This window comes from Rhagoletis zephyria, unplaced genomic scaffold (genome assembly GCF_001687245.7).
Source record: "Rhagoletis zephyria isolate East Lansing unplaced genomic scaffold, Rhagoletis_zephyria_1.1 Rzeph_scaffold_02280, whole genome shotgun sequence".
Classification (NCBI taxonomy): domain Eukaryota; kingdom Metazoa; phylum Arthropoda; class Insecta; order Diptera; family Tephritidae; genus Rhagoletis; species Rhagoletis zephyria.
This window is the reverse complement of record NW_016159364.1, coordinates 53,937-75,401: the sequence shown is the minus strand read 5'-3', so window position 1 is coordinate 75,401 and position 21,465 is coordinate 53,937. Positions and strand designations below refer to the sequence as shown.

The following is a 21,465-nucleotide window of genomic DNA, read 5'->3' as shown; positions in this document are numbered from 1 at the left end:
GTTTTTATGCATACGGCTTAACATTTCCGGTAGGAAGCAGAAGGTCAGTATGTATAAATAAAAAGCTTTATCAGGGGAACGTGTTATATTTTCAAATAACAAATAAATAAAAAATACATCGTAATGAAATGTTGTCGTTTATTGCATGTGATCTGATGCCGGATTCAATTTATAGGTTCTCGTAGGTAGCTCGTTCTCGAAGTCATCAGTGGTGAAGTGTTTTACACAGATGACGCTGGTTCGGGCGTTGAAATCCGACACCTCATTTTTTTTCCTTATTTATAACTTTTGTAAACTTTTTTAAAAGTTTTCACAAAAAACAAAACAACGCTCAAAATCTTTCCAATTTGTAAATTTGTAAAGTTGAAATAACCTAAAATGTCACGAACCAGAAAATGTAAACAGACAGCCAGACAATGCTGACGCTTTTGTTTAGGTATGGCAGTAAATCTTTAATGCTTCATACACTTCGTTTTTCTTTGGTGTGCAATAGTTTTCAACGGCTCCAAATACTTTTTCGTAAATTCCCTTTCTGCCTCGGGCAAATCCAACGTATTGAAAATTTCGATTTTTTCCGCTCCGCAAGCGTTTAAAAATATCCCAACTTTTTGTGGATCTTTTCTTCTGTCCAATTCAATCGCAATAGCATAAATCTCAAAATTTTGTTTAAAAACGCGCCAATTTTCAGCAACATTTCCGTCGAGTCTTAATGGGTCTGGCCTGCGGACATCAAAGTTGCTGATATTATTCGTGGCCATTTCTCCGTCCGTTTCTTGATATTCGTCGCTGTCCTCAGATTCCTAAGCCTTTACTGTACTTCTCGTCTTCACCATTAGTTTCTATTCCGACTGCGCCATGTGTTACTTGTTTGCTATACCAGCAGACTCGTTTATTGGTAGTTCAATTATAATGGTAAATACATCTTATGAAACTTAAAGCTACAGGGTTGCCATATAACACATATAACAATAACTAAGTATTTATGTACATACCCTGCAGGGAAAGCTACTAGTTGTGAACTAGAATTCTACCAGTTTGCGTTTCAGCCCAACTAGTTCACGTTCTATCCTTTTTCAATGTTAGCGACTGGTATTTTTAACATTGCGATGTCCTACGAGATGTCAATTGTCAGGCTATGCATCAGCATCTACTTGTAGAAATACTAGTAACATCATACCAGTTGATGAGATAGTTTGCCAATTCATTCCCCATGAAAAGCATTAGTATGCCTTACTGCTCGCGGCGCTCCAACAGTCGCAATGGCCGACAGAGCAAAGCACTCGCGTGGTATGCCTAAAGTACCAGGTTCAAGCCCGGGCGCAGGGAAATTTTTTATTTTATTTTTTTTTATATTTATTTTATTTTTATTTTTATTTAGGGTTTTTTTGTTATTCTTAAATTTAATTAAAAAAATTTTTTTTTTTAATCTATTTTTTATGGCACAAGGATTTCTTCCCATATATTTGTTTCTTTTTTTTTTGTAATGCAACCAGATTTTTAAGTTTGTTATTTATATTTAAATTGAAACAATTATTCCTACTTACATTGATCTAACTTTCAAAATCTTAACCACCTCCAAGCGGAATCGAACCTGCGATCCCAGAACCAGAACCAGTAGTCTTGACGTGACGCCACAGCCGACATTTGTAAGAAAAGCAATTAATTGCGTTTTATTTTAGGCTTTGGCAATTCAAAGGCAGAACGCTTAAGTTCTTCGAAAATGTCGAACTGGTAGGCACATACTAGTTTATGAACTAGTATTTTTTCTAACTGGTTTGGGTTTTCACTGCAGGGTATATAGCCTTTTCTATGTGCTTTTTTTTCTTTTTCGCGATCTATATATCGATATGCATATACACACATTGTTATAACCGTATATATATATATATACGTATATATATCTATTTATATATATACATATATAGATACGTTTTTTTGGGTTTTTGTTGTTGTATTTAAGGCTACAATTTTCTAGACTCGTTGCTCAGGAATATATATATATATACATATATATATATATTTATATATATATATATAAATATATATATATATTTAGGCTAACTGCGCTGGTTTGAGCCTCGTCGTGGACTATTCCGGTTATTAGTAGATAATATTTAATTTTTTCATTTTCGATATTGCCCGGGGAATGGCAATGCCTCCCCTCGACCAACACACTTCTCTTCTATTGTTGAAGGAATCCCAATATTCGGAATTTATCCGGTCGGTACAAAAAAAAAACAATTTTTTTTTTTGGCTTTTGTTTAAAAAAATTACTTTGGCGATGTGATAAACGATGATGAGCACCGGCTGCACCTGGAGCTTTACCTATAAAGCTTATTCTCCGCAGCTCTCCTGATCTCCTAGGGTTTGGTTTTACTTGGCAAAATTCCCAAATTCGGCGTTGATGAAAAAGATCTTGTCCGCTTCGTGGTCCCCAACAGAAAGGAAGTCTCGGCCTCATTTCTTCATGACATAAGCGGTCAGCATGGATACTTGACAGCAACTTTTCAAAAGTTAGTAGAGCTGCTTGCTGCCAGTCAGTGTACCACGGTTGCATGAAATGAGTAATTATCGCATGCGATAGATTTGCTCGCCTAGGCGTTCGCGCAAGCTTAAACTGTCTGGTTTTACAAGTTATTGCTTAAAGGCAAAAAAAAATTTTAATCGTTTCTAAGACGTAGTTTTGGCGACCTAATGGTCTCGAAGGTGTATGTTACAAAACCGTATAACCTGCCATCATTGATACAGAAGGTTAGTCGGAATTTCACAAAGTTATTGGCGTATATCTTTGGCATGAAAGGTACCTATAGGGCGGCCTTGTAGATCTTCCAGGATGTAGTAATGGTTTCCCAGCTTTTCTTTCACTCGCGCTTTCTGGAATTTTTGGCTGAACTTAGCATTATAGTTATTTGAAAATTACGCCCAAAAGCCTCTTGGCCTGGCTGAAAGGAAACGGGCTTCGAACGTAAGTTATATTGCTTAGCATTCCTCTCATATGCCCTTTTCGTGTGTGTTTGAGTGTCGCCCCTCAAAAGGGCAGTCCTATCTTGTAAGTTAAGGGAAAAATTCGGATCCTCCAGCATATGTAAATCCCTCAGTAAGCGATACTGCGACGCGTGTGTTAGCATCTGGAAACCAAATAAACTTTCGTAAGGCGTGCGGTTAGTAGTTTGGTGACGGGAGGTTCTAAGAGCACATGGAATGCTACTTAAATGTTCGTCCCACTGTTTATGGTTATTTTTTATGTATGCACGTATCCCTGCAATCAAGGAACGATTGACGCGTTCGGATGCATTGCTCTGGGGAGAATACAATGCGGTGTATATATGGTTTATTCCGTACTCCGTCAAAAACGCATTAAAATCGCGAGATTTAAATTGCGCCCCATTATCGCTTATAAGGAGCTCACGTACCCCGAAGGAATGGAAGATTTCTGATAAAAGAAATTTCTGAATGACAACAGAGGTGAACTTTCGCAATGGGCATAACCAATGGAATTTGCTAAAGTGATCGACAACAATCAAAAGCCCGATGTTGGCGACTACGAGGATAGGCCCCTAAAAAATCGACTTACAGTCGTTGAAACGGCCGAACAGAGGTGGCAGGGTTTCCCATAGGCGGTCTTAATGTATTATTGGGCACTTTAGTTTCTTTGCAAATTTCGCAGTTTCTGACACATTCTCGCACTTGCTTGGCCAAAACAGATATCGCCGAATACGCTTTATTGTTTTGCTCACACCTCCATGCACCGCTATTACGCAGTCATGAGCTCTTCGAATAACTTCCACACGAAGCGGTTCCGGTACCCACAACTTCCAAGCACGCTCTTCCTGAGTGGAGTCACCGGTACTATGTTCGGTTCGAATATAAACGAATTTATCGACCACGCGTAAATCTGGCAGTCTATCCTGTTCGGACTGGATTTTTTCTTTAAGTTTTTCATATTCACTATCTTCGAATGCAGGTGAATCTAAGTCAATTTCTGGTCCAACCACTAATTTCGGTTTCAGTGGGTATTCGCGGTAATGCGTCCGGTACAACGTTTTCTTTTCCTTTCCGGTGCGAAATGGTGAATTTATATCCTTGCAGCTTTAAGGCCCATCGAGCTAAGCGTCCATTTAGTTGTTGTTGTCGTAAAAGCCAAATCAAACTGGAATGGTCAGTGATAACTTCAAATTCTTGTAGCTCAAGATAGCATCTAAATTTCTCAATGGCGGATATTGCTGCCAAACATTCCCTTTCAGTCACGCTGTAATTCCTTTGTGCGGTATTGAGTTTTTTTGACATATACGAAATAGGTTTTTCACTGCCTTCTTCTGACATTTGGATCAAAACAGCTCCAATTCCAAAATCGCTGGCATCGCAGTGCAGATAGAATTTTTTGGAAAAATCCGAGTTTTGTAAGATCGGAACAGGCTTTTAGTGTTTCAAAGGCTACTTGCGCCGAAGCTGTCCAAGCGAGNAAATTCCAAAATCGCTGGCATCGCAGTGCAGATAGAATTTTTTGGAAAAATCCGAGTTTTGTAAGATCGGAGCAGGCTTTTAGTGTTTCAAAGGCTACTTGCGCCGAAGCTGTCCAAGCGAGAGGACGTAGGGAGGACTTCCGTTATCGGAAAAGTAACATCCGCAAAATTCTGAATAAATCTCCTGCACCATCCACAGATTCCTAAAAATCCTCGCAATTGTTTTAAGTTGCGCGGTACTGCCCAAAATAATATCGACTCGACTTTCGAAGGGTCCGTAGATATACCTTCACTCCCAATTATATAACCAAGATAACTTATCTCTGTTACACAAAAATTACTTTTGTTCACGTTGAGAGTAAGATTAGCTTTCTTGAACTGCTCCGCGAGTCGTATTGATACTGCTAAATGCGATTCAAAGGTATTCGAGACTATACATAAGTCATCTAAATAACCATAAACGCAGTACCGAAGCTCGGGAGGTATAATCTCGTCCATTAGCCTACACATTGTGGATGGTGCATTGCATAGGCCAAATGGCATCACCACGAATTGGTATAATGGTCGACCCGCTACAGTAAACGCTGTGAGGGGCTTAGATTTGTCATCCAGTTTGATTTGCCAATACGCATCTTTAAGATCCAGCTCCGTTATAATGTTCGCTTTTGGTAGCCGAGAAAAAATACCTTCTATACTCGGTAAAGGATATGCATCCTTTTTCGTGACGTCATTCAACTTTCGCGCATCCAGACAAAGACGAACTTTTCCGGCTTCACTCCAACTGTTCGATCTTTCGATAACACCTAAGTCAAGCATTCTATCGATTTCCTTCAACACTAGTTTCTCTACGTTCGGGCTGACAGGGTAGTACCTCTGCTTGACTGGTTTAGCATCACCCACATCAATATGAGGTTCAATTAATGAGGTACGACCTAACCCGCATTCTCCAAAGCTCGGAAACATCGACTTTATTACTTCTAGCTGCTGTTTTTGTCCTGGAGTTAAAGGGCAATTATGACTAGAACCCGAAATATCCTCCGTACTATCCTTTTCACCGCTCTTGCTAAAGTCGTTAGTCGGGGCACTAGCACAGTCATTCCGGTCCTTGTTTAACACAAGCGATGAAATAATGCCGGGGACTACGTCAAACTCCTTCCAAAAATCTACTCCTAGTATTAAGCGGTTAGTTAATGATGGTATGATAAACATTTTTATTTTTTTTGTTACTGCTTTATATTCAACATCCACGCATAAATAACCAATAATTTTGTGTGCCTTCCCATCCGCAGTTTTCGCGTTTGTGCTGATCGCGTGGAATTGGTTACATTTCGAAAAGTCTTCCTGTGCTAGCTTTGAACCTATGCACGAAATACTAGCTCCGGTATCAAGTAAGCCTAATTCAAAAAAATCTAGAAACCTCACTTTTGCATAAAATCTACCATCGGTGGTATTGGAAAATACCGATGAAAGCAATATTTGTCGCGTAGGCTTAATATCTTTAAAATACTTGCGAATTCTTGTAGCATTTCTTTTAGGTTTAGGGTCTACATTTTCATTAAATATTCTCTGCCCGACTTCCTTGTAACGGCGTAATCTTTCGTGATATGGGTTGTAACGCTGGGGTTCAGCCGAGAATCAACTTTCGGTGCTGCTTTTATTTTCTGGTAGAGTGTAATTTTTTGGATATTCCCTGGAATCGTTTTTACAACTGAAAGGGTGGCGTTGTCTACTTTGGGTCCATCCGATTGCTTCGAAGTACACCCCACGGCGAGTTTTCCGACCGCCGGGGTGTACATTTACTGCATTGCGGTTTATATGTCGCCAGTTCGCCACATCCATAACAGAATATCGCCCGAATTTCTTGCCAGTGGTGGCTTTCTTCCCCACAATTCCAGCATTTAGAGGGTAGATTCGGCTGTACCGCGGCTATATTGCTATCCAAATTGCCTTCCGCCGTTCCTTCCGAAAAAGAAACATCCCCTACAGCCGAAATATTTTGTCGCACGGTTGATGGGGTAACATTGCGGATTGGTGGAGCTCGTTGATAAATCTCGTCTGACAACAGATTCTCCCTCATTTGGCATAGCTTTCGCAAATGCGCAATTGAGCGGATATTTACGTAAAGCAACTCGTGACGAATTTCTGGTCTGAGATTTCTAACCAAAGTTTCAATATGGTTATGAAAAAAAAGTGTAATGTTGAGAGAGGAAAGAAAGAAAAAATTAAGCTATGGCTAAATTTCCCTCAGATGAAACCCACAACCAGCTTCTACTTATTCCTCTGCGAATTCGGACAGAACTATATTTATTATATTCGAATTATCCTTAACTTGTGTAAATCCAGAATCCCGCGTAAATGACCGACGAAAAATCAGGTCGAGGTTAGACTTCCGCTACTCGGCAGGAGTCTAAAAATCCATCGATTATTAAGAATAAAAAGTAAACAATGAAGGAAGCTTATTGAACGGACAACACCAATAGGATCTGCGCCTATTCGGTGCAATATCCAGCCGACTAACTCCTGCACAAAAATACTTGTTTTTTTCATGTTGTAGAATCTGAGAAAATTTGAACTCAACATCCTACTAACTTTTTAAAAATTAAGAAAAGCGGTCAAGATACTCGGATCCGGCCAAGTACTTGCAAAGTCAGCTCTCCTAACAATTATACAAGCGTAGGCTGACAAAAAGAAAACTATAGAGTCTAGGAGTCTAGAACAAAACAAGTTCTCAGCATGTTCTTATCTTTGTATAGCAAAGATAACTAGGTATACAGATCAATCCTACAGGATATAAACAACGAGCTTGTTTTGCCCCACGTTGGACGCCAAAAATGTAATCGACTAGTGGGAGTGGTTTGTGGAAAGTCAAAGTTCGCTTTTACTAGCCACTTGGAAGCCGGACAGGATCCATTAAACTAGGCTAGGCTTCCGTGGCTGGGCAGGTTCTTGGCTATCCTAGCGCTATCCACACCAACGCATTTTATTGTTGTAGAGTCCCTGAACAAATATTTACTAAATAAACAAATAGAGCGAAAGGTAATAACATAACTGGCCGAAGTAATACTCAAAAGCAACTTAAACGGAACCCAAGTGTGGTTCCCTCTCAACAAAACGGAGACGACAGAGAAACAAGGTGGCAGCTGTCTTTCTGTTGGCTCGCAACCCAACCATCCGTGGTTTTCAATGGCCGCCTGTTACTTGAAACCCCCACTGCAAAAATAATGTGTCACCCAGACAGAATCAGGCTAACCGCTTTATTTGAATGTTATTTCACAACTCAACTACAAACTTCAATTATAATGGTAGAATGTGGAAGGTATGGAATGTAAACTTAAATAGGGATGCCAATATGTTTCAGTTCGACACAAATCATAAATACAAAATTGATGCAAAATATAATAAAATAGAAATGCAGGGGCATGCCTCTCCTGACAGAAGCTCGATCCGACTTTAGGTGACTTTGTTTTCGTCTGCAACTTCGGGAAACAAAGCACAAAATGGCTTCATCTGGTCAGTTGCTGCGATGGCACTGTATCGCCGGCGTGTACACGGTGTTCCATCGACGTCTTCAATTACGTAACGGTCGTATCTTAAGACCTTATTCACAATGTACGGCCCCTTGAATTTTGGCTGTAATTTCCTTGACTCTCCTGTGCTGGTCGGTGGAGCTTCTACGAGAACAAGGTCACCCTCCTGATACTTTGCAGGGTTGGAGTGTTTTGCGTCGAATTTAGCTTTCCATTTCCTGCGTGCTGCTGTAATATTTGCTCATCATCTTTATGTAATGCCGCTAGCAGTCGATTACCGCTCAAGTCGCGGAGTGGAAAGTCGTAAATTAAATCAATAGGTGCAAATTTGGTAGTGGAATTCACTTTGGTGTTAAGTGTCCACTGAAGCATGCGTATGTGCGTGTCCCAACCTTTAGGGTTATTAGCTGATGTCTTCAGATACGAAAGAAGGGCTTGGTTGACCCGCTCGGCCAACCCATTCGAACGTGGTGTATGAACAGCCACTTTTATGTGCTGAATACTATTCGCGTCGCAACATGTCGCAAACGCCGCAGAAGTGAACGCAGTGCCACGGTCCGTGACTATCCTCTGCGGTAGACCGAAAGAAAGTGTAAGTTGGTTTAAGGCATCGAGCACCGGTTTCGTTTTCGTTGTTCTTGTAGTCACGACAACGGAGTATCTAGTCAGCGCGACGACAATAACCAGCACATACTCGTAACCATTTCGAGTTTTAACAAATGGACCCAAGTGGTCAAGATGTATCATTTCCAACGTTAGCCGAGGTATCTGCATCCCATGGGGTTCACATCCTTTACGAGAGGACTCTCGGCTGTAACAACATTCGGTGCAAGACTTGACGAAGGATTTTACGAAATTCCTCATTCTTGGGAACCAAAAGTTCCGTAGGATCTCCTTGACAGTTCCGTCGACCCCTGGCTGACCTAGATCGTCGTGACATAATTTAGGGCGGTATTGTCACTTGCGAAGCGAATGAATTTGGCGAAGCGAACGGTTTGGCGAAGCAAATGGATTGGCGGACGCAACTTAAATATGCATTAAGAGTATTCGCTTTTACCAGCTTGTGCAAGTGTTTCGCATCGCGTACACTTTTAATACCTTCTCTGCCTTTTAATTCGCTTCGCCAAACCGTTCTCTTCGCCAAATTCATCCGCTTCGCAAGTGACAATACCGCCCTTAACAATGCGCCACCGCATGCCTTTAGGCACCACTAACAATGGTTGCCATCAGTCACTCGGCGAAACAGTCTATGATTCTTCAATAGATATTCGGTACTCAGTTTAGCTTTATGTTCTGACGGCACGCTAGCCTTCAAAATATCTATGATATTTTTGATGTTTTCATCTCGCTGTTGCATGGCAGACAGCCAATCTTCAGTAGACAACACAAACAAATTGGACGCCGCTTCGTTGACTTGTGTCATACCTTGAATAGGCGCGCGACTCATTGCGTCGACGTGACTCACACTCAGTCCAGCACGATGTATGATATTGAGATCATATTCTTACAGTTTATGAAACCACTGGCTTCGAAACCTTAGCAGTAGTTATGGACTGACAGTCCGTAATGATACTGAAATGCTTAGGAGGTACATTCTGAAACATTGGCATGATTCGACGACCAATTCATATGCGTGATAATTATTCTCTTGCGAGGTACACGCTCGGCTAAAACAAGCAATGGGCTTTAGTTGTTCATCACCTTCGCGCTGCAAAATAATTGCTGCGATACCCACACTTGACGCATCAGTATGCAATTCATGTACCTTATGAACATCATAAATTGCTAGGTCTGGTGCCTCGGTAACTAATCGTATAAGATGTCGGAATGCTTCTTCACAGCTTGTGTCCCACACAAAAGCTGCATCCTTATTCGTATGTTGAGTGAGTGGCCTTGCGGCTAACGCAAAACCAGGAACAAATTTGCGGAAGAAGCCCGCAAAACCTAGGAAGCGCCTAACTTCTAATTGATTAACTGGGGTCGGATACTCTTTGATCGCTATTGTCTTTAAAACCCCAGGCTTTATGCCATCTTCATTTACTACGTATCCCAAAAATGTTGCTGAACGCTTTAAAAAGTTACATTTTGAAAGGCGTAACGTTAACCCCTCCTCGCCGATAATTTTCAAAAATTTCTCTAAATATAGCAAATTTTCTTCTTCTGTATCCGTAGCTATCACGACCTCATCTACATAGCTAACAACTACCTTCCTCAGCGGTGCTACTAACTGTGCCATCATTTTCTGAAAAACGCATGGGGCATTACGCAAACCAAACGGCATTCGATTAAATTCGTAATGCCCATTATGAGTGACAAATGCAGTGAGAGGTCTGGCCGCTCCTTCCAGCTCGATCGACATGAGATCGAGTGTAGTGAAGAACTTCTTCCCTGACAGAGTCGATAAAACCCCATTGAGAGTAGGCATCAGCCATGGCGACGGCATTTAGTTCGCGAAAATCAACGCACAGTCTATCTTCCCCATTGTGTTTATGAACAGAGGTGGGCACTACCACAAACAAGCGATCGCTAAAAGTGAGAATGTGTTAGTGTTCCTAATTCATTTTGCATGCTGCCGCGTTCTCATCGTTACGCTCTTGCTTGTATACGTATACGTGATGGTTATGCTCTTTGAGCGTGTGCTCGTTCTCTGTCCATGCCTATTTATGAACCAAAACTATTGGCGATGGGTATAGCGAATTCGATTCACGACCTATTCCTAATTCCAACAATTCTTTGATAATATCTTCCACTACGCGTTGTTTTGGTATCGGAATGGAATACGGTTTCTCGCGATTGGCTTCGGCGATTTTAATTTGATACTTATCTTAAAGCGATTTGATTTACCAAGCTCCGGCAGCTTTTCCCCAAAACAATATGAATATTTATTCAACAAGCTAACTAAACCACTCCCGATGTTCGGTTGCACCCCTGCTCCGATGTCTACAGAGCTTTCGATTGTAACAAATCTAAACTTTTTTCAAATCGCATTGCGCTCAGTGTCTTGCGCAAATTTTCGTCCGACAACCCATTTATAATATACCGGATAATGGAACAATCAATGTTTTCCCGTCGCCCTGTTGCTAAAATTTTATAATAGAACTCAACAACACTCTCTGATTTTCCAATTTGCATATTCATTAATCGTACGTGTGCATCAGCCGAATTTCTAACATAAGGGAAATCTTTTAAAAAGGCACTTACAAATTCGCTCCACTGTCTGAACACTGGCTGTGCGTCAGCCCACCGTTTGGCAACACCTTTCAACTTACTGAGGACAGCAAAACCAAGCAACGCATCGTCCCAATTATACACTTGTTTAAGTTGCTCGACTCGTTCAATAAACTGCAGCGACGAATACGTACCGTCACAAGGGTTTAATTCGGGCAAAATTTCTGCTACTTCGGCTGGTGTAGATTTGCGTGTATCCCGTGCTCTTGAAACGTTCGTAGTTTCTCCAGCTCTTATATTCGTTGAAACAAAGTTTGGCGTTGCTTTACTTAGATATGTAGTCGGCGTCGAAATGTTTGTTGCTACTAGGTTTTCAATTGGCGAATTCGTAGTATTTTGTACATCAAACGGCATACTTTGAAATTTAGCTGTTGTTGTTGCACACATTTGAGACAAGTGCTGTTGTGTGACAAACGATGTGCTCTGATGAATTTGCGCATCTGTGACCGACGACATCGGCATTTGCGCAGTCGGCTGCGCCCATAGCTGCGTTGTCCACTGCTGCTGTGTTGAGTTGCTTTGTAACGATGGATATGCGATTGAAGTAGGCGATGAAACATGCGCCGCACCAAGCGCGTTGTTAGCATGTCCATATATATATGTTCGAATCGTGAACCGCTGGACAAAGAGTCTGCAGCTGAGCAGTCACAACTCTACCACGTTACACAATTTGTTGACCTGCATATTAACTCCGACGTTGCCCGTCGATGGCTCCTCGATCCCCCGGTAACGCCTTTCTCCCTTACCATGCTTGATGACGCAATCGCTTCAACAATCGGCCTTACTGATGTCTCCTCCATCTCTTGGAGTCTTGCTACCAGCTCCACTTTGCTCCCATTAGTTCTCTGTTGTAATTGTTGAAGTGCTTCCTTCCATTGCGCGACAGTCAAACGATTAAAATCCATTTTTCCTTATTTGTTCACATCCACTTCTGATACCTGTCACCCAGACAGAATCAGGCTGACCGCTTTATTTGAATGTTATTTCACAACTCAACTACAAATTTCAAGGTGGATGTTATAATGGTAGAATGTGGAATGTATGGAATGTAAACTTAAATAGGGATGGCAATATGTTTCAGTTCGACACAAACCATAAATACAAAATGGATGCAAAATATAATAAAATAGAAATGCAGTGACAAATGTTACCTTGTTAACACGCCATACCAAAGGAGTCGGAACTGACTCTCGTACTCACTCATCTTCTTAGGAATTTACCGCAAAAATAAAACTCCCAGCATTGAACCAATTTCAATTCATTACAGTATTCAGTTTATTTAAAACACAAAAGATTTGCACATATTTTGTATTTTCGTTGTTGATTTCTAACGTATGTTTGTACTTTAAACAAACTTCCGCCTTTCCAAAAATTAAACAAAAACAAATCCTATTTGGAACTTTAATTCCCCTACTCGATACATACAGAAGGATGATTAGGTAGGAGATATGTATCTACTCCTAACGATCTCACTAACCTTATAATTCATATATTCAACCGTTCATATTAAAGGTATGCGGGATTCTTAAACAATTTTAGAATTCCTAAACCAACAGCAAAACGTGATAAAAACAAGTAAGAAAGTCTAAGTTCGGGCGGAGCCGAACATTAAATACCCGGCGCAATTATTAAATATATGTTTTCCACCTTTCCGAAAGCTACCGCTACACGATAAGCCGGGGTGTATAAATTTTAAGTAAATTAGCGTCCTTAAATTTCGAAATATTGCAGTTTCAAGCATTTCTGAAATATACCGTTATATGAAAAGCGGTCGTAATTTTAGTCCGATTTCAATAATTTTCAACGCTTTGCTTCTATGTGGCAAGCACAATAACCATACCGAGTTTGGTACAAATTGGTAGAACGGTTACCGAGATACATATATGTGATCATAAGTGGGCGGTGCCACGCCCATTTTCCAAAATTGTATCATAAGCGTATTTCTTGGTAAAAAATTGTTGCAACCATCAATTTTGAATAAATTAGCTTTAATATTTACTGATTTATCGAGGATTTCGTATTTTTCTAAATTACCGTTATATGGGATGTGGGCGTGGTTATTGTCCGATTTTAAAAATTTTCGGTCATTTGGTATGTTGTAGCAGGACCAACAACTGTGCCAAGTTTGGAAGAAATTGGTGCAGCGGTTACCAAGATATACACATGTAACCATAAGTAGGCGTGGCTACGCCCATTTGCCAAAATTTTTTAATATTCTTATTTTTCGTCTAAAACTCATTGTAAATATCAATTTTGAGTGAATTATCTTTAGTAGTTACTAAAATATCGCACTTTTCGTATTTCTGAAAATTACGGTTATATGGGAGGTAGGCGTGGTTATTGTCCGATTTCGCCCATTTTCAATACCGTCCGTCCTATGCCCAAAAGAAGTCCACGTACCAAGTTTCGTTAAGATATCTCAATTTTTACTCGAGTTATCGTGTGCACAGACGGACGGACGGACAGACAGTCACCGCTTAATCGATTTCTCTTTTCATTCTGATCATTTATGTATACATTTGTCTATGTCTATCTCGATTCGTTTTGCCTGTTACAAACAACCGTTATGTGAACAAAGTTATAATACCCTTGTGCACAAGTGCGCTCGGGTATAAAAATGGAAAACCAAAGGCATGTACATACATATGTATGTACATCATATATACATTGTATTCGAAACAACAGTAACATCACATTCCGCAACGAGAGAAAAGCTTATCTCAGTTTATGGACTTGCACTTGCAACTGGAAAATACTGCTAAGCTTTACTCAGTTGCCAAAAGTAATTTTGTTTGAAAAACAATAAGAGCCAGTAAAGAAAAATATTAGCTTTGTATAGTTACTTCCCCAGTAAAAAATTGCAGCGAGAGCGTAAAAGCAAAATAGAGCGTAAAATTGACAAGAAGAGAAAACTAGCAGAAAAAGTTACTGAACACAAGACTAGTAAGAATTTGCAAGTGAACAGTTGCTGCACTGTTTTGACATTTCTTTTGAGGTTAAATTTTTGTGCACATTGTTATACATACATATTTGCAAACCGAACGCGTGCAAATGGGAAAAATTACGCTGGAGGTGAAATGCTCACCGGGAACAATAAAAAGGATAGAAACCAGTAAGTATAAACATTGAATTAATGTACTTAATGTTCACTTATAATTTTCGTATCATGTATTTAGATGCTGAATATCAACAGGAGGTACTCGCCCAACTCTTTCTGGAAGAACCCTTCGACGAAGTAAGGTTCTCTCCGTCTCAACCAGTAAGTATTATTGTACATTATTCACAAATTTTAATATGGGTTTTTAAAAATTTGATTTCTTATTAAGGGCTTTGAATCAGTTGGTTTTCTTGGACGCAGCGGCAGTCACGTTGCAGCAAAAGTAAGTGGATTACATATGTAGATACATAGCTTCATATTAATAAAAATTGCCTGTTTATATTCCATTCGGATAGAGTATTGAATCGTATGAATTGTTTGGAAGCGGTTGCGGTGGTGTTGGAGCAAAAGTAAGTGGGTTTTCTTTATATATGTACGCATGTACAATGCAAAATTTCATATTAGTAACAGTTTTTTTTTTTACTTTTGACAGAGTGTTAAATCCTCTAGAGTGCTTGCAAGCGGTGGCAGTGGTGGCAGTGGTGATGGGCCAAACGTAGGTGGGTTTTATTTGTATCTACATACATAGCCTCATATTACTAAAAATTTCCTGTTTTTATTGCATTTGACAGAGTATTGAATCCTGTGAATTGTTTGGAAGCGGTTGCAGTGGAGATGGATCAAATGTAAGTGGGTTTTCTTTACATATATACTTAAGCACATAAATTCATATTACTAAAAATTTCTTGTGTTTATTACATTTCACAGAGTATTGAATCCTATGAATTGTTTGGAAGGGGTTGCGGTGGTGATAGAGTAAAAGTAAGTGGGCTTTCTTAACATACATATCTGTATTCGTATGGAATAGTAGCTTATGTCGAAATGCTGGCTTTAGTATAATGCAGCATTCACAGCATACGGTTGCGAATGACTCACGGGCGTCGAACCGTTGAAGAACTCTTGCCAAATAAACGTGAAAGATATAGTTCCTAGTATCGGAAGTCAATATTCTTATTAAGTCTCATTAAAAGATTCCTTATGATTTAAAGAATAAAGGGAAAGTCAGCCTTTGGACATAAGCTACTATTCCATACGAACGCAGATATGTATATACTTAACTTCATATTAATAACAATTGTTTGTTCTTTTTACATTTGACAGAGTGTTAAATCCCCTAGATTTCTTGGAAGCGGTGGCAGTTGAGTTGGAGCAAAAGTAAGTGTGTTTTCTTTATATATGTATATATGTGCACACATAATTTCATATTAGTAACAATGGTTTTATTTTTACATTTTACAGAGTGTTAAATCCTCTAGATGTCTTGGAAGCGGGGGCAGTGGTGTTGGAGCAAAAGTAAGTCGGTTTTCTTTATATATGTACATATGTATGTACATACATAATTTGTTTGTTTACATTTGACAGTGTTTGACAGTGGTGATGGACCAAAAGTAAGTGGATTTTCTTTATACATATACTAGCTTATACCCGCGGCTTTCACCCCGCGCTTTTATAGAAATATGAAAAATAATTTAATGATGTTAGATTTTATTTCTGTGCCCATTTCGTGATAGCTCGTTATTTTTAAGCGAGTTAAGGTATTTAGGTCGTTTAAAACTATGAAATTATAAAATCTCGTCTGCGCGCTAGGCATACGAAAGATATCAATCCCTCTAAGTTTACCTTAAAATGTTTCCAGGTATACGACGCGTGAACATGTAACCTTCTTGGAGGTGGCACGGCGAGTTCTAATATTTCCAACTCAAATTTAGTAACCTGGCCTTGATAAAATATCACTTCTCATTACTGTAGCAAATGCCTCAACAGAGCTTTAGATTATAAGGTCGAACCCGGCTCCCCCTTTTCCATTTAATGAAATTTATGCCCCTATTACGGTTTACAACTCAACTCCATTTCAGTTGAAAACTTACAATTTGGTATTATCGATAACAACTCAACCTGTCAAAAAATGTTTGGTTGTATTTATATCGTCTTACAACTTTTTTGTGGTATTACCGTTTACCACCCTGTGCTAGTTCGGTTGACAAAAGTATCGAAAATCGACAACTCATTACTAGCAGTTGTTTTGAACAAATTTTTAAGCGAAAATGGAAAGCGGGTAATTAAATTTTTTTAATTTGTCTTAAACCAATATCTTAATCAGGAATTTCTTACAAATTTGTAGAAAAAATAAACTTACAACGAAACAACAGTTTGAAAAACTAGTTGAGCTGATGGAGAAGCATCCCGAAACTGGACGAGGCAAGCCGCAATTTGGAAGCAGCAAAAGTAAAAGCAAGGGATTGTGGGAGCAATTTGCCATAGAGCTAAACAGTTTAGGACCACCAACAAGAACTGCGCACGAGTGGGGACGAGTAAGTAGTAATCATGGAATTAGACCAATACAATGAAAGCGCAATAATTTATTTCTCCTGTAGGTTTGGATACACTATAAGGCAAATTTAAAAAGGAAGCTTGCCAACAATCGCAGCAATATTCTTGCAACTGGTGGTGGTCCGTCGCAAGAGGTTTCTTTAAATCCACTAGAAGAAAGTGTTGCGGAACTTATTCAGATAAGGGAACAAGTTGCACCCAGTGGCCGGGCGTTCGGGGTAGAGAATATACCACCGGTGATGGATGGCGAAGAAATAGAAGACGGCTTAGTTGCAGCTTCGTCAATGGTTGATGAGCCCCAGGTAGCAAACATTGAAGATCGGCCCTCTTCGTCAGCATCGCGTGTACAAAATCGCCGCAGAAGCTGCAATTTAGAAACTGAGCGTCTAGAGCTCCTAAAAATGCAGGCAGAAACGCAAAAAGAGGTACTAAAAAAAATTGATAGAATTGAAAAGACGGCGTACAAAAATTACGACATTAATAAAAAATTGCTGCACATAAAGCAACAAAAATATAAATTGTTTGAAAGGCAGGCTAGGGAAGCCCATGAACTACATTTGTTGAAGGTAGAGGTTGAGCAATTAAAAATAGCTAAATTAAGAGGCTATTTGCAAGACGAGAACAGCTCGTGAATGGAGAACTGATGTTTATTTGACAAAAAATGAAAGGGCTTTAATTTAATAATTTGAAATATTTTTTAATTTAATTTTACAACATGAAGTAATATTTTTTTTTTATTAATTATAAGTTTTGCAATCCCTAATTTTAAGACCATATGAAGTGATATTTTTTTTTAAATTAACTATTTTGAAAAACCTAATTTTAAGAGCACATGAAGTGATACTTTTTTAAATTAACTATTTTGAAAAACCTAATTTTAAGAGCACATGAAGTGATTTTTTTTTAAATTAACTATTTTGAAAAACCTAATTTTAAGAGCACATGAAGTGATACTTTTTTAAATTAACTATTTTGAAAAACCTAATTTTAAGAGCACATGAAGTGATATTTTTTTAAATTAACTATTTTGAAAAACCTAATTTTAAGAGCACATGAAGTGATACTTTTTTAAATTAACTATTTTGAAAAACCTAATTTTAAGAGCACATGAAGTGATATTTTTTTAAATTAACTATTTTGAAAAACCTAATTTTAAGAGCACATGAAGTGATACTTTTTTAAATTAACTATTTTGAAAAACCTAATTTTAAGAGCACATGAAGTGATATTTTTTTAAATTAACTATTTTGAAAAACCTAATTTTAAGAGCACATGAAGTGATACTTTTTTAAATTAACTATTTTGAAAAACCTAATTTTAAGAGCACATGAAGTGATATTTTTTTAAATTAACTATTTTGAAAAACCTAATTTTAAGAGCACATGAAGTGATACTTTTTTAAATTAACTATTTTGAAAAACCTAATTTTAAGAGCACATGAAGTGATATTTAATGAATATTAAATATAAGTTATTTAACCATTGAAAATAAAAGAAGACTGAATGAAGTACAAATAATTAAATGTGAGTTAGAGTTTTTTATTTCTATTAAATGGATAACAAAATATTATTGCGAATTCTTCTGGCGGCATCCTCGTCTTCTGTTTCAATGTTCAGGTTTTCATTGCTTATTTCCGTACTTGAAGCGGTTGCAATTTCTTCAGAAAGTTCCACGCGAAAGTGTTGACAAATATTATGCAAAGCGCAGCAAGCGTTCACAATTTGTGTAGATTTTGCTGGTGAATAATGTAAGCCACGCACAGATAAAAGACAACGAAATCGGCTTTTCAATATTCCAATCGTCCGTTCTACAATATTTCGAGCCTTAGAGTGTATTGTATTGTAGCGAGCTTGTGGTGAACCAGCTTCTGCCATGCGGAAAGGAGTCATTAAAAAAGTTTGTAGAGGGTAACCAGCGTCGCCTTTAAGGAATATTTTAAACAATCTATTTTTGTATTAAATACTAATGACCAGTCTTACCTAAAATCCAGGAATTACTCTGTATGTTTCTCTGCAGATGCTCTTTCAAATCGCTTACGTTAAAAACAAAGGAATCGTGATTTGCGCCCGCGTGCCTAGCATCCACATACCGGATAGCCATTTTGTAATCGCAAAGCTTGAAATCGAAATAGATGTCATGACCATTTTCTTTTAAAGTATTATTTGCTTTTTACATTTTCACTTACAATCATGACGTTTAAACTGTAGTAGCCTTTCCTGTTTAGATAAAGATGTTGCATTTCTTTTTTTGGTGAAATGATGCGAACGTGAGTCCCATCGATACAACCCACTACTCCGGGGAATCCGCTTTTTGAATAGAATGCAATTTTTGACGCGTTTTGCTCCTCTTCAGTCATTTGGGTTGTAATCCATTTTCCACAAATATGCTGCTCAATTATATTTAAAACCTCCTTAATAACTACAGATATTGTAGGTTGCGCCAGTCCAACATTGAAATCATTTCCACTGCAATTTTGGTAACTGCCGTCAGCAAGGAACCTGAGAGTTGCACATAATTTCAATATTGGAGGTACAGCCGTTCCTCGCACACGTTTCTGGAAATGTTCATCCATCTCGTTTAGCAAAAAGACAAATGCTTCCTTATTTAAACGAAAGTAGCTTATGAATCTGCAAAAAAACATTATTAAAATGCCATTCAATTGTCGCTACAATTTTTCTTACTTGGTGCTTGGAAGTTCCAAAGGATTCGAGTGATCACGAAGCCTTTTCCGTATGCGCAGCACATCAGTTTTGGGACCAACATTTTCATCGTTGTAAAATAAATCAACGCTTATGTCCATTTTACTTTTTATTTGAAAAAAAAACACTCTCTCGTAAACCTTAAGTACAGTATATTGTTTTAATTTTTCGCCACAAAATCATCAGCTGTTTAATTATCTGTCAAATCGTCACTTTTTTAGGTTAGCAACATCAATACAACTTCAACTGAAGTGAGTTGTAATTCGTAATGCCAAAAAAGAGTTAAGTTGTTTTAAAGTTGAGTTGTTTCAATTTCAATTCAACTGAGTTGAGTTGTAAACCGTAATAGGGACTTTATTCTGTCAGTACGGCACTTATAAAATAAATCTCCATAACAAATTTAAAATACTTCGAGAGATTTTCTATCCTTCCAGAGATATGTATTAAGAAGTTTTTAGCATGTATGGGAGGCGACATGCCTCCTTTTTTAATAACTCACATTTTTTACATGAGCAATTGATACATTTTGTATACACAACTCCATACAAAGTTCCAGTATTCTTCCACAAACACTTCCAGGGATATGTGCCAAGAAAAAGTAAATTTGTACTGGAAGTGCCACGACCCTTTTTCTTATAACCCTAATCTTCTTCATGAATTTAGAATTGATTTTACATACCCCAGTCCAAGTCCCAGTACTCTACCATGAACACCTCTAGAGATATGCAGTATAAAACAGTAAATTTGTACGGCAGAAACCATGTCCCCTTTTCGAATAAGCAAATTCATCTCCATGAGTATGGAATTAATTTTGTATACACATCTCGGTGCCAAGTTCCAGCCCTTTGCAATAAACACCTTCAGAGATATGCAGCATAGAAAAATCAATTTGCATAGGAGTTGCCACACCACCTTTTCCAATAACTCTCATTTTTCTCCATGAGTATGGTATTAGTTTCACATACATACATACATATTTATTTCCATACCAAACTTGAGTGCCTTACCCCAAACATTTGAAGAGATATGCAATATGAAACTTTCAGTCAGTATGGGAGCCAATTTTCTAAAAACGTCCATTTTTCCCCGTGAATATGAACATGATTTCACACAGTGTTGGCAAACTGTTAATCTGATTAACGATTAAAAATTAACTATTAAAATGTTAATCGCGTTTGACGATTAAAATTAATTAGTCGTAATAACTGTACGATTAATGATAACATTTTTTTTAATCGTTAATCGCTGGCTGCGATTACGTTTAATTAATTTAAAACATTAATCGTTAATCCAATTAAAAATAAAATCTGATTAATTTGTCTAGTTTGTCCGAGTTTGAAACCAAACACCAGTTATAGTAATTATTTTGTGTTTTACGCGTATAAAAAGCACATAAAATAAAAAAATTATAATTATTGTTATTAGTAATACATAAGCTGGGAACTTTTACAAACCTAGTTTGCAAAACGTTTGCTGGTATATATCGTAATGAAAATGCACACCAAATTGCTTAGATTGACGAGGAAATCCGACTTAGCCATACCGGATTAACTTGCTTTGTGTGCACAGGGAAATTCCAGCATAACTTAATTAATCACCAAACCTACTTGATCAAATTAAGAGTTAATGATTAAAAATTAATTTTTTAATCGCGGTTTCGATTATTTGTTTAGTCAGATTAAAATTAATCATGATTAACTGTAATCAGATTGAATTTAATCGAATTAACTAACTGATTAAAACATCAATCGATTAATGCCAACATTGATTTCACATACATATCACTATACCAAGTTTCAGTTCTCTCCCACAAACTGAGCGTTGTATGTAATATGAAAATTCCAATTTGTATGGGAGGGGCCCTGAGTTATCGGACTTACTTTCAGTCTAAGACCATCCTTCCGAAATCCGTAGTAAGTGTACTAAATTTTGTTCTGATCGGAAAACCGGTTAAGGAAGTAGCCTATTATTCAATCCAGGTCATAAACCATCTTTGAGCAAAATTTATTTTCAAACAGGTGGAAATTCTTAAAAAAGTAGCCTATTTTCCAGTCTAGGTC

General features: G+C 38.1%; 3 protein-coding genes across 4 annotated transcripts; 2 read left to right on the top strand and 1 right to left on the bottom strand.

Moving 5' to 3' along the window:
• Nucleotides 1-13,935: 13,935 nt before the first annotated feature.
• On the top strand, nt 13,936-15,752 carry LOC108366466 (uncharacterized). Of its 2 annotated transcripts, XR_001848086.1 has the most exons (10): nt 13,936-14,330; nt 14,395-14,477; nt 14,545-14,598; nt 14,672-14,725; nt 14,809-14,871; nt 14,948-15,001; nt 15,084-15,137; nt 15,477-15,530; nt 15,615-15,668; nt 15,738-15,752. XR_001848086.1 is itself a non-coding variant. In XM_017620885.1 (8 exons), exons 1-8 carry the CDS (start codon nt 14,270-14,272, stop codon nt 15,516-15,518), a joined length of 465 nt encoding a protein of 154 aa, XP_017476374.1. In that variant the 5' UTR covers nt 13,936-14,269; the 3' UTR covers nt 15,519-15,724. The 2 variants fall into 2 exon arrangements, 1 of the variants encoding a protein (XP_017476374.1); XM_017620885.1 differs by lacking the exon at nt 15,738-15,752 and having other exon boundaries at nt 15,477-15,724.
• Nucleotides 15,753-16,215: 463 nt separating this feature from the next.
• Nucleotides 16,216-17,359, top strand: LOC108366468 (uncharacterized). Its single transcript, XM_017620887.1, has 3 exons — nt 16,216-16,431; nt 16,498-16,687; nt 16,751-17,359. The coding sequence occupies exons 1-3, from the start codon at nt 16,421-16,423 to the stop codon at nt 17,336-17,338; spliced, it is 789 nt and encodes a 262-aa protein (XP_017476376.1). The 5' UTR covers nt 16,216-16,420; the 3' UTR covers nt 17,339-17,359.
• Nucleotides 17,360-18,223: 864 nt separating this feature from the next.
• On the bottom strand, nt 18,224-19,791 carry LOC108366465 (putative nuclease HARBI1). Its single transcript, XM_017620884.1, has 4 exons — nt 19,388-19,791; nt 18,892-19,333; nt 18,686-18,821; nt 18,224-18,627 (listed from the first exon to the last, which is right to left on the bottom strand). The coding sequence occupies exons 1-4, from the start codon at nt 19,504-19,506 to the stop codon at nt 18,254-18,256; spliced, it is 1,071 nt and encodes a 356-aa protein (XP_017476373.1). The 5' UTR covers nt 19,507-19,791; the 3' UTR covers nt 18,224-18,253.
• Nucleotides 19,792-21,465: the final 1,674 nt, after the last annotated feature.